The sequence below is a fragment of the Hemitrygon akajei genome, chromosome 1 (assembly GCF_048418815.1).
Source record: "Hemitrygon akajei chromosome 1, sHemAka1.3, whole genome shotgun sequence".
Classification (NCBI taxonomy): Eukaryota; Metazoa; Chordata; class Chondrichthyes; order Myliobatiformes; family Dasyatidae; genus Hemitrygon; species Hemitrygon akajei.
In genome coordinates, this window is record NC_133124.1 from 163,005,902 (window position 1) to 163,019,237 (window position 13,336).

Here is a 13,336-nt window from a genome sequence, read left to right on the forward strand (position 1 = left end):
ACCGATTTCTCTAACCCGGTAATAATCCTACTCCTTCACCATTCCCCTTTCCCTCTTCCCTCTATCACCTCATCTCCTTGCCTGCCCATCGCCTCCCTCTGGTGCTCCCCCCACCACTATTTTTTCTTCGTGGCTTTCTGTCCTCTCCAATCAGGCGCCCCCTTCTCCAGCCCGGTATCTGTTTCACCAATCAACTTCTCAGCTCTTTACTTCAGCCCTCCCCCTCCAGGTTTCACCTGTCGCCTGGCATTTCTCTCTCCCCTCCCCCCACCTTTTAAGTCTACTCCTCATCTTTTTTCTCCAGTCCTGCCAATGGGACTCGGCCCAAAACGTCGACTGTACTTTCTTCCAAGAATGCTGCCTGGCCTGCTGAGCTCCCCCACCATTTTGTGAAGGATTAGGAGATATATGTATTGCTGTATCATTGTATTGTTGACTTCACCCACATCACGTGCCTTTAACTAGCTTAACAAAGTCAAAGTCAAAGATGAGCATGACAAAAAAAAGAACAAAATTAGTGGAAAATTTCCCAGATTGGAATAATCATCCAGGAAAATCAAACAGCAAATTCAAGGATTTGATTTGGAAAACAGGAATTTTAATTTGGAGTTTTGTGTTCGACATCAGACAGTGTACAGCATAGTGAAAGAAAATCAAAGATCCCCGCCATCTGGGCCATGACATCTCCTGGCATCTCCCTACGAGGTTACAAACTAGTCACCAAACACTAACAAACCTCTACTGATGTACTCTTGAAAGTGTTCTGACTGGTGACATCACGGTCTGGTACGGCAATTCGAATGCTCAGGTCAGTAAGAAGCTGCAGAGAGTAGTGGACTCAGCCCAGTATATTCATCATGGTCACATCACTCCCACCATCGGTACTGTCCACAGCAAGCACTGCCTGAGGACGGCAATGTCCATAATCAAAGACACCACCATCCGAGCCATGCCATTGTCTCAGCTTCCATCAGTCAAATTTGTGTTTTTGTCCTAATTGTGTTCCTCCTTGTATAATTTTAGATAATTTACAATAGATTTTAATTTTTCTAATTGTGAATGTTGTGTCTCTGATTCAGTGTGCCTGTGATGGTACAAGGAAGTTTTTCATTGCACCTTTGCACAAATGGACTTGAATCTGACAATAAAGTCCAATTGGACTTTTAAGAAGGATACTGTCTCACTAATGGAACTAGTGAAAGGCCTATTTTTTTTTTTGCTTTGTATCTCTGTGACTCGAACTAGATGACTCCGTCTCATTTCCCATGATCAATAATTATCAGTGACGTGACACTGTATTTTCAGCGCCGGAGAGGTGGTTAGACAGAATCCTTGCCAGATAAGATGAAACAATCCACTGAGAAGAAACATATTGAAAGAATTGAACAAAGAGTTTTTTAAATTAATGAAACTAGCAGATTCCTGGCCAGGTACATGGATGAGAAAAGGTTAGGGGGTTGCAGGCAAAACGTGGCAAATGTTGCCCAATTGACTGCCAATGCTCTTGGAGACCTCCTGCTTAGAATAAAAGCTACACACAGCACCTTCAGGGAATTGTGGAAAATAGGAGTTTTGTTTTGGACTTTTGACTTCAATAACAAACCATGTACTGAGAATTCAGAACACAAAAATAAAATTAATGCACAGAAATAAGTTTGTCAATCATTTTCAACCACAGTCAGCCAGGAGTTCAAATCCGTGCTCTAGTTTCAGAGCTGGAGAGGGTGTTAGACCTTTGGTGACAGTTAATCTTCAATCATACGCAAACGCAGAGACTTGTGGGGAGTAAGGGTGTGATTCAACCACTTAACATGGACAAGTGCGAGGTGCCTCAATTTGGGAAGTTAAATTAGCACTGAACCTACATGGTTAACAGAGAATGGTGTCGAGTAGCGGGACCTGGGGTATAGATATATGCTTGACTGTAAGGGTAGACGGGGTGGTGTAGGAGGCATTTGACACACAGACATTCATCAGTCAGGGCTCGGAGTACAGGAATTGGTATGCTACAACACTTCACCTGCATATCTACTGGGGTCATCGATCGGACCCAGTGCTCACGATTCAGCTTTCTCTTCGCTGGTGAGACCTGCTGTAAATTGGGGGGCTGTTTCATCGAGCACCTCCAGACCAACTGCCAAACATTTTAATTCCAATTTCCATTCTCATTCTAAGCATGTTGACCCACGGCCGCCTCTTGTGCCACAATGAGGCCACCCTCAGGGTGGAGGAGTAAGACCTTCGATTCCATCTGGATAGCTTCCAACCTAGTCCGCACTCGGGCATCTTACCTCTTCTCACCTGCCTGTCACTTTCCCTTGGGCCCTTTCCCTCCCCTTTCACCTGTGGTCCACTCTCTTCTCCTGTCAGATTCCCTCCTCTCCAGCTCTTCACTTTATCAGCTTCTAGTTATCCTCCTTTCCCTCCCCCCTCCTTTTCACTCTGGCAACTTCCCCCTTCCCTGCTGGTCCTGGAGAAGGGTCCAGCATTTTGTGTGTTTGCTTTGGACTTCCGGCATCTGCAGAATTTCTTCTGTTTATCAGCTGTACAGGACATGGGTGAGACCACACTCGGAGTATTGTGTGCAGTTCTGGCCACCCAGCTGTAGGAAGGATGTCATTAAGCTGGAGAGGGCGCAGGACAGATTCCTGAGGGTGTCACTGGGACAGGAGACCTGAGTTATAAGGAGAGGGTGAACAGACTGGGACTGTTTTCCCTGGAGCGAAGGAGGCCGAGAGGTGATCTTATAGAGTTTTATAAGACCATGAGGAGCAGAAACAAAGTAGATGGTCACAGCTTTTTCCCAAGGTAAGAAAGTCTAAAACTAGAGAGCACAGATTTAAGGTGAGGGGAACAATTTAATGGGGACCTGATGTGCAAATATTTCCATGCAGAGAATGTGGATGCATTGAACAAGCTCCCAGACCTAGGGGTTGAGACAGGAGCATTAACAATATTTAGAAGAAGCTTGGACAGGTACGTGGAAAGGAAAGGTCTGGAGGGATGGGGCTGGCTTAGATGCAAATCTCGGTCAGCATGGATCAGATGGGCCAACATGTCTGTTTCCAGTCTTTGTGACTCTGTGGCACTTGGACCGGTACACGGATAGGAGAGATTTAGAGAGATAAGAGCCAAACATGGGCAAATGGGACTAGACAGATCAGAATCTTGGTCAGCATGGACCAGATGGGCCAAAGGGCCTGTTTCTGTTGTGTAGGGCTCTATGAAATTGGACAGATGCAAGATCGGAAGTGTAGAGGGATACGGGACCAAATGCGTGGCATCTGTTTCCTTAAGAATCGGGAGCAGTATTAGGCCATTCAGCCCATTGAGTCCCTCTGCCTTCCCCAGCTCAACAACTGTGACCTCTGGAAGGTGTGGGAGAGGGAATTTCTCCCTGAGTTTTTGATTGAGGGATGCGTCTGGAGGGGGAGGGGTGTCCAGACAGAGTGCCCAGGGAGCAGGTTGGGCAGATCCTACATTCAGAGCAGCAGAGAAGTGGCAATGATAGAGAGGCTGAGGAGAGCAGCGGCCCCACCGGAAGCGGTGGAGGGCCCGGCCCGACTCCGGGCCTCGATGAAGCAGCTGCCCACATTGCCAGAGGCGTCCACCCCGAGCAGGGTGATGGAGGGGTGACAGCAGGTGGAGTTGTACTCCACCAGCGTCAGACGGAACTCCCCTTTCTGCTGCTGCTCGGTGGTCAGGTTCCCTTTGTCATGGCGAGCCCGGACACTGGCCCAGTCAGCGCCTCGCTCGGAGAACTCAGCATGGAGGCCCCAGGTCTGCTCGGCGCAGTCCACCTCGTGCTCCTTCTTCGCAGGGCAGTGGCCGGTCAGTGCGGTGGTCCGGCAGGTAGGAGGGTCCGTGTCCACATTCTGTGGGTGTAGAGTCAGGATTAGTAAGGAAACGTGGGGTGCGTTCAGTGGGCACATGGCACGTGTCACTGCCCTTCCCATAGTGCGCCCTCCTCACCATCACTCCCAAAATGTTCCCACCCAACACCACTCCCAAAACGTTCCTCCCCAACGCCACTCCCAAAATGTTCCTCCTCACCATCACTCCCAAAATGTTCCCACCCAACACCACTCCCAAAACGTTCCTCCCCAACACCACTCCCAAAACATTCCTCCACACTGTCACTCCCAAAATGTTCCCACCCAGCACCACTCCCAAAACGTTCCTCCTCACCATCACTCCCAAAACATTCCTCCCCAACGCCACTCCCAAAACGTTCCTCCACAACACCACTCCCAAAACATTCCTCCCCAACACCACTCCCAAAACATTCCTCCACAACACCACTCCCAAAATGTTCCTCCCCAACACCACTCCCAAAACGTTCCTCCACAACACCACTCCCAAAACGTTCCTCCACAACACCACTCCCAAAACATTCTTCCCCAACGCCACTCACGGAGAGCAGAGCTCCTGCCTTGCCGACCATCCCTGTCGAAAGGTTGACATGGACAGAGAGATGGAATGATAGTGAGAGAAGGAATGAGAGCAGGCGATGGGGAGAATGTAACAAGAACACAGAGAGAGAGGGAGAGATAAAAGAGTTGGAGAGAGGAAGGGTGCAGAGGGAGAGAATGGGAGAGGATGAGGAAGGGGAGAGGAAGAGAAAGAGGGAGAGAGGGAATGGGTGGAAAGAGGAAATGTAAAAATGGGAAAAGAGGATATCAAGAATCGGAGACAATGAAAAGGAGAGGAAGAGGGAGACAAAGAGTGTGAGGGACAGAGAGGGAGGTAGAGAGAGGAAGGGGTGAAAAATAGAGTGGGAGAGCATCAGAGGGAAGGAGGGAATGATAAAGAGGGGTACAGTGAGTGGGTGAGAGAAAGAGGGACAGAGAGGGAATGAGGGAGATGGGAGTACCAAGCGCACAGTAGAGCAACAGAGAGAGAGATGGGGAGAGGGAGCGAGGATGAAGAGGGGTCAAAGAGAGTGGGAGAGTGACAGAGAGAGGGAGGGTGATAAAGAGGGGTATAGAAAGTGGGAGAGTGACAGTGAGAAAGGAAGGAGGGTGAGAGGAAGAGGGGTACAAAGAGGGTGGGACAGGGGCAAGAGAGAGATAGAGAGTGGGAGAAGGAGTCACAGGGAGAATAGAGGGAGAGTGGGAGAGTGTCAGAGGGAGGGAGGGAATGATAAAGAGGGGTACAGTGAGTGGGTGAGAGAGAGGAACAGAGAGAGAATGAGGGAGAGGGGAGTACCAAGCGCATGGGAGAGCAACAGAGAAAGAGAGGGATGGGGAGAGGGAGAGAGAGGAGGTAGAGATGAAGAGCGAGAGACAAGGGAGGGTGAGAGGAAGAAGGGTACAAAGAATGGGAGAGAGTCGAGAGAGGGAGAGAGATAGAGAGTGGGAGAAGGAGTCACAGGGAGAATAGAGGGAAAGTGGGAGAGTATGTCTATGAGGGGGAGTATGAATGGGAGACAGAGATGGGGGAGGGTGTCGGGGAGAATTCATTGATTCAAATCTTTTCCAACCCCCCAGATGCTTTGGGTGTTGTCTTGGGACCGTACCCCCAGCTGAAGGACCTCCCTGTGTCTGGAGGATGTCCTGCGACTGGGGGATTTTCCCATGTCTGGTGGATGGCCCTGCATCTGGGGGATCTCCCCATGTCTGGAGGATGTCCCTGCGTCTGGGGGATTTTCCCATGTCTGGAGAACCACCCTGCATCTGGGGGATCTTCCCATGTCTGGAGAACCACCCTGCGTCTGGTGAACAGCCCTGTGTCTGGGGGATCTCCCCATGTCTGGGGGATGGCCCTGCATCTGGGGGATAGCCCTGCGTCTGGGGGATTTTCCCATGTCTGGTGAATGGCCCTGCGTCTGGTGGATGGCCCTGCATCTGGGGGATCTCCCCATGTCTGGAGAACCACCCTGCGTCTGGGGGATGGCCCTGCGTCTGGGGGATTTTCCCATGTCTGGGGGATGGCCCTGCATCTGGGGGATTTTCCCATGTCTGGAGAACCACCCTGCGTCTGGGGGATTTTCCCATGTCTGGTGAATGGCCCTGCGTCTGGTGGATGGCCCTGCACCTGTGGGATGGCCCTGTGTCTGGGGGATCTTCCCATGTCTGGAGAACCACCCTGCGTCTGGGGGGTGGCCCTGCGTCTGGTGGATGGCCCTGCGTCTGGGGGATTTTCCCATGTCTGGAGAACCACCCTGCGTCTGGGGGATTTTCCCATGTCTGGTGAATGGCCCTGCGTCTGGTGGATGGCCCTGCGTCAGGGGGATCTCCCCATGTCTGGAGGATGTCCCTGCGTCTGGGGGATCTCCCCATGTCTGGAGAACCACCCTGCGTCTGGGGGATGGCCCTGTGTCTGGGGGATCTTCCCATGTCTGGGGGATGGCCCTGTGTCTGGGGGATCTTCCCATGTCTGGAGAACCGCCCTGCGTCTGGGGGATGGCCCTGTGTCTGGGGGATCTTCCCATGTCTGGGGGATGGCCCTGTGTCTGGGGGATCTTCCCATGTCTGGGGGATGGCCCTGCGTCTGGGGGATCTTCCCATGTCTGGGGGATGGCCCTGCATCTGGGGGATGGCCCTGTGTCTGGGGGATCTTCCCATGTCTGGAGAACCGCCCTGCATCTGGGGGATGGCCCTGTGTCTGGGGGATCTTCCCATGTCTGGGGGATGGCCCTGTGTCTGGGGGATTTTCCCATGTCTGGAGAACCACCCTGCGTCTGGGGGATTTTCCCATGTCTGGGGAATGTCCCTGCGTCTCGGGGATCTCCCCATGTCTGGGGAAGCTCCCTGTGTCAGGAGGACATTCCTCCTGTGCTCAGACCCCTGGTGTGTTTGGTGTCAGCACCTTCATTTACATCCCTCAATTCCCCCCACTGGTGGGACGAGGGTGCTGATGTTGTGGAAATCCCTTCACCCTGGGACGTACCCGCTCTGTGACTGTCAGCTGGAGGACGGCGTAGGTGAAGTCGATGTTGGACTGAGCCTCGAGCGTCACTGTGACCAGGGTTCCAGCTTCCACGTTGGTGGGGGTGGGGGTAGTCAGGTTACCCTCCGCAGACTGGTTCTTTCCGACGTACAGTCTACAAGGGAATGAAGTTCCATCACCTCAATGTACTCCACAATTCCTGATCCAAGCAACCGCGGACAGAACAGTTCCCAAGCCCATGGGGATGAGATTTCATAGGACAGTCACGTGCACCCCACACACAGCATTGTGCCCCACCTCACTGCCCCCTCACAGCACAGTGCTCCTTCCTCACCGGCCCTCCCAAGCACTCCCTCCTCTCCGCTAATCCCACAGTGCTCCCTCCTCTCCGCTAATTCCACAGCGCTCCCTCCTCACCGCTAATCCCACAGCGCTCCCTCCTCACTGCAAATACCACAGCATCTCCCTCCTCTCCGCTAATCCCACAGCGTCTCCCTCCTCACTGCAAATACCACAGCATCTCCCTCCTCTCCGCTAATCCCACAGCATCTCTCTCCTCTCCGCTAATCCCACAGCGTCTCCCTCCTCACTGCAAATACCACAGCGTCTCCCTCCTCACAGTTAATCCCACAGCGTCTCCCTCCTCTCCGCTAATCCCACAGCGTCTCCCTCCTCACCGCTAATCCCACAGCACTCCCTCCTCACCGCTAATCCCACAGCGTCTCCCTCCTCACTGCTAATCCCACAGCGCTCCCTCCTCTCCGCTAATCCCACAGCGCTCCCTCCTCTCCGCTAATCCCACAGCACTCCCCCCTCTCCGCTAGTCCCACAGCACTCCCCCCTCACTGCTAATCCCACAGCGTCTCCCTCCTCACCGTTAATCCCACAGCGCTCCCCCCTCTCCGCTAGTCCCACAGCACTCCCCCCTCACTGCTAATCCCACAGCGCTCCCCCCTCTCCGCTAGTCCCACAGCGCTCCCCCCTCACTGCTAATCCCACAGCGTCTCCCTCCTCACTGCTAATCCCACAGCGCTCCCTCCTCACTGCTAATCCCACAGCGCTCCCTCCTCACCGCTAATCCCACAGCATCTCCCTCCTCACTGCTAATCCCACAGCGTCTCCCTCCTCACTGCTAATCCCACAGTGTCTCCCTCCTCACTGCTAATCCCACAGCGTCTCCCTCCTCACTGCTAATCCCACAGCATCTCCCTCCTCACCGTTAATCCCACAGCGTCTCCCTCCTCACTGCTAATCCCACAGCATCTCCCTCCTCACTGCTAATCCCACAGCGTCTCCCTCCTCACCGCTAATCCCACAGCGTCTCCCTCCTCACTGCTAATCCCACAGCGTCTCCCTCCTCACTGCTAATCCCACAGCGTCCCTCCTCTCCGCTAATCCCACAGCGTCTCCCTCCTCTCCGCTAATCCCACAGCGTCTCCCTCCTCACTGCTAATCCCTGGATAATAATTGGCTGATTTATTATCCTTCTCAACCGCATTCTCCTGCCTTCTCCACATACCCTTTGATACCCTTACTAATCCAGAACCTATCAACCTGCATATTAAACATACTCAAAGACTTTGCCTCCAGAGCCACGTGGGAAAATGAATTCCACAGATTCACCACCTTCTGGCTAAAGAAATTCCTCCTCATCTCTGTTCCAAAGGGACAACCTTGTATTCTGATACTGTGCCCTCAGGCCCTGGACTCCCCCGCTGTAGGAAACATCCTCTCCACATGCACTCTATCTGGGACTTTCAATATTTGATAGGATTCAGTGAGATCCCTCTTCATTCTTATAAACTCTGGTCGGTTCATCAAACGCTCTTCACACATTAACCCTTTCAGTCCCTGGATCAATCTTGTGAACTTCATCTGGACTCTCTCCGATGCCAGCACATCTTTCCTTAGAGAAGGTGCTCAAAGCAGCTCACAATACCCCAAGTGTAGTCTGAGGAATGCCTTATAAAGCCTCAGCATTACATCCTTGTTTTCATATTTGGACTCTCAAAATGAATGCCAACATTGCATTCACCTTTCTCATCACTGACTTAACCTTTAGGGAATCCTGCACGGAGATTACCAAGTCCCTTTGCAACTCTGATTCATGAATTTGCTCCCTGTTTAGGAAATAGTCTACACTTTTATTCCTTCTACCAAAGTGCATGACCACACACTTCCCAACGATCTATTCCATTTCCCACCTCTTTGTCCATTCTCCTAATCTGTCTAAGTACTTCTACAGAGTCCCAGCTTCCTCAATGCTCCCTGACCCTCCACCTATTTTCATATCATCTGCAAAGAATTCCAACAGATTTGACAGGTAAGATTTTCCCTTCAGGAAACCATGCTGACTTTGGCCTGACTCTCAGTACCCCAAAACCACATTCTTAGCAATCGACTGCAACATCTTCCCAACAACTGAGGTCAGACTATAGTTTCCTGTCTTTTGCCTACTTCACTGTTAAAGAGTGGAATGACATTTTCAACTTTCCAGTCCTCCGGAACCATTCCTAAATCAAGTGATTCTTAAAAGATCACTACAATGACTCCACAATCTCTTCAGATACCTCTTTCAGAATCATGGGGTGTACATCATCTGGTCCAGGTGATTTATCTACCTTCAGACCTTTCAGTTTCCCAAGCACCTTCTACTCAATAACAACAACAACGTTCACTTCTCCCTCCGAACCCCGGGAACTTCCGGCATTCTGCTAGTGTCTTCCAGAGTGAAGACTGACACAAAATACTTAATCAGTTCATCTGCCATTTCTTTGTCCCCCTTTACTGCCTCTCCAACGTCATTCTCCAGTGACCTGATACTCACTCTTGTCTCTTTTACTCTTTATATATCTGGAAAAACTTTTGGTCTCATCTTTTATATTATTGGCTAGCTTTCCTTCACGTTCCATCTTATTTCCCAAATTGCTGCTTAATTGCCTTCTGTGGATATATAAATGCTTCCCAGTCCTCCACCTTCCCACTAACTTTTCCTCTGTAACTCACTCGGCACCCCGTCCTCACCACCCAACGTGATCTCTCCTTGCCGCGCACCCCCCCCCCCCCACAGCAGCATGTGCCCTTCTCAGTGCCCCTCCCACAGAGTGGACTCCCTCCTAACAAAGGCACTCACTGATTTCCACCCTCATGCAGTGTGGCGCTCAATCAGATGCGAAAATGGGAGGTGGGGCTAATGGGGGTGATTTGTGTTCCCACCTCAGAGGGTTTCCACTTGTGACATTTTGATCGTCAGCCAAAGAGATACTGTACACAGATCCCGGACCAGCATTGGAAATGTTGAAGCGGATGGTAATGTTTTCACCTGCGATAAAGCTGGGATCAAACATGACCTGAGACACCCGAGGAAGAAACATCATAAATCAATAACCAATCACCAACATTGATTGAAAATCAATAATCTATCACCAATCAGAGCAAGCTCATTGTAGAGGGATCTTCACCCTGTGTCTGAGGGTGTGATTGGACGGTGCGGAGGGAGTTTCACTTTGTTTCTCACCCTGGGAGTGTGTGATGGGACGGTGTAGAGGGAGTTTCACTCTGTGTCTGACCCCAGGAGTGTTTGATGGGACGGTGTGGAGGGAGCTTCACTCTGTGTCTGACCCCGGGAGTGTGTGATGGGATGGTGTGGAGGGAGTTGCACTCTGTGTCTGACCCCGGGAGTGTGTGATGGGACGGTGTGGAGGGAGTTTCACTCTGTGTCTGACCCCGGGAGTGTATGATGGGACGGTGTGGAGGGAGCTTCACTCTGTGTCTGACCCCGGGAGTGTGTGATGGGACAGTGTAGAGGGAGTTTCACTCTGTGTCTGACCCCGGGAGTGTGATGGGACGGTGTGGAGGGAGCTTCACTCTGTGTCTGACCCCGGGAGTGTGTGATGGGACAGTGTAGAGGGAGTTTCACTCTGTGTCTGACCCCGGGAGTGTATGATGGGACGGTGTGGAGGGAGCTTCACTCTGTGTCTGACCCCGGGAGTGTGTGATGGGAACATGTGGAGGGAGCTTCACTCTGTGTCTGACCCCGGGAGTGTGTGATGGGACGGTGTGGAGGGAGTTTCACTCTGTGTCTGACCCCGGGAGTGTGTGATGGGACGGTGTGGAGGGAGCTTCACTCTGTGTCTGACCCCGGGAGCGTGTGATGGGATGGTGTGAAGGGAGCTTCACTCTGTGTCTGATCCCGGGAGTGTGTGATGGGACGGTGTGGAGGGAGCTTCACTCTGTGTCTGACCCCGGGAGTGTGTGAGGGGACGGTGTGGAGGGAGCTTCACTCTGTGTCTGACCCCGGGAGTGTGTGATGGGATGGTGTGGAGGGAGCTTCACTCTGTGTCTGACCCCGGGAGTGTGTGATGGGACGGTGTGGAGGGAGCTTCACTCTGTGTCTGACCCCGGGAGTGTGTGAGGGGACGGTGTGGAGGGAGCTTCACTCTGTGTCTGACCCCGGGAGTGTGTGATGGGAACATGTGGAGGGAGCTTCACTCTGTGTCTGACCCCGGGAGTGTGTGATGGGACGGTGTGGAGGGAGTTTCACTCTGTGTCTGACCCCGGGAGTGTGTGACAGGATGGTGTGGAGGGAGCTTCCGTCTGTGTCTCATTCCGGGAGCCTGTGATGGGAGGTTCACTCTGTGTCTGACCCCGGGAGTGTGTGATGGGACAGTGTGGAGGGAGTTTCACTCTGTGTCTGACCCTGGGAGTGTGTGATGGGACGGTGTGGAGGGAACCTCACTCTGTGTCTGACCCCGGGAGTGTGTGATGGGACGGTGTGGAGGGAGTTTCACTCTGTGTCTGACCCTGGGAGTGTGTGATGGGACGGTGAGGAGGGAACCTCACCCTGTGTTTGATCTCACCGTGAGTTTGGTACTGCTGATGGAGGTGACAGATGGACTCTGCCTCCGGAAAATCCTCCCAACCTCCTCCGTCCCTGCGAGCAGCACCAAGAACTCTTGCGATGGAAAACTCAGGAACTCTGCCAGGAAAGTGCCGGTCTCTGAGGTCGGAGTCAGGGCCTCCTTACTGAGCGTCCTCCCCTGGAAGTCCAGCAGGGAGATGTTCTTGGGCTGGTGGGATGGGTAGTTCTCTAACCCCGTCATTGTGACCCTGAGTGTGGCTGGTTCACCTGGACCAAGGACCAGAGACGATAATTAAACACTGATTGACAACGATTCCCTTCGGCTTGGATGGGAAAAATTTATGTCATTATATTCACTAACTTCTCATTGAAATTACAGTGGATCTAACATGATCGTAGTCTTCCTGTCTGTCGAGCATAAATATTTAAAATAGTGGGTTTTTTAAATGTATACTCCTGTATACATTTTCTTCGGCAGTTTAACGGGGGGATGTCTGCGCAAGCGCGTGTAAGTCGGACCGTGAGGTAGCTGGAGAATTTAAAGAGGACAGTAAACGGAGCGGGCGACGGAGTAGAGGGAGACAGAGTAGGAAGGCTTTGTCTCGAGAGGCTTCGACGAGCAGAGGCTGAGGACAAGGCCAGTTAAGTTCCTTTCAAAGGAGAAAGTTTCAAAAGTTGAGGCAAGTATTGGGTAGGTCATGGCAGCTGAGATCGGCCCCGTGGTTTGTTCATCCTGCAGCATGTGGGAAATCAGGGATACTTCCAGTGTCCCTGACGACTATGTGTGCAGGAAGTGTGTCCAACTGCAGCTTCTGGCAGACCGGATTGAGCGTCTGGAGCTGCGATTGGATTCATACTGGAGCATCCGCGATGCTGAGAAAGTCGTGAATAGCACGTTCAGTAAGTTGGCCACACCGCAGGTAAAGGCTACACAGGCAGAAAGGGAAGGGGTGGCCACTAGACGGCGTAGCAGTAGGCAGGTAGTGCAGGAGTCATCTCCCTCCTAAACAGAGATACTGTTTTGGATACTGTTGGGGGTGATGTCTCATCAGGGGAAGGCAGCAGCAGCCAAGTTCATTGCACCATGGGTGGCTCTGTGGCACAGGAGGGAAGGAAAAGGAGTGGGAGAGCTATAGTGATAGGGGGTTCGATTGTAAGGGGAATAGATCGGCATTTCTGCGGCCGCAAACGAGACTCCGGGATGGTATGTTGCCTCCCTGGTGCAAGGGTCAAGGATGTCTCTGAGCGGCTGCAGGACATTCTGGAATGGGAGGGTGAACAGCCAGTGGTCGTGGTACACATAGGTACCAACGATATAGGTAAAAAACAGGATGAGGTCCTACAAGGTGAATTTAGGGAGTTAAGAGATAAACTAAAAAGTAGGACCACAAAGGTAATAATCTCTGGATTACTACCAGTGCCACGTGCTAGTCAGAGTAGAAATAGGATAGTTCAGATGAATACGTGGCTTGAAAAATGGTGCAAGGGGGAGGGATTCAAATTTCTGGGGATTGGAACCAGTTCTGGGGGAGGTGGGACCGGTATAAACAGGACGGTCTGCACCTGGGCTGGACTGGAACCAAT

At 52.2% G+C, this 13,336-nt stretch overlaps 1 protein-coding gene across 2 annotated transcripts in view; it reads right to left on the reverse strand.

Annotated features, from left to right (window-relative positions):
• Window positions 1-1,915: 1,915 nt before the first annotated feature.
• LOC140731875 (von Willebrand factor A domain-containing protein 7-like) overlaps window positions 1,916-13,336 on the reverse strand; it is a 42,733-nt gene continuing 31,312 nt past the window's right edge. For both annotated transcript variants that reach the window (XM_073053822.1, XM_073053813.1), the window contains 4 exons: window positions 11,751-12,019; window positions 10,108-10,241; window positions 6,892-7,045; window positions 1,916-3,875 (listed from right to left, as the gene is read on the reverse strand). In XM_073053822.1, coding sequence (XP_072909923.1) covers window positions 3,483-3,875; window positions 6,892-7,045; window positions 10,108-10,241; window positions 11,751-12,019 — 950 coding nt within the window. In that variant the 3' untranslated portion in view covers window positions 1,916-3,482. The remainder of the gene's footprint in view (window positions 3,876-6,891; window positions 7,046-10,107; window positions 10,242-11,750; window positions 12,020-13,336) is intronic.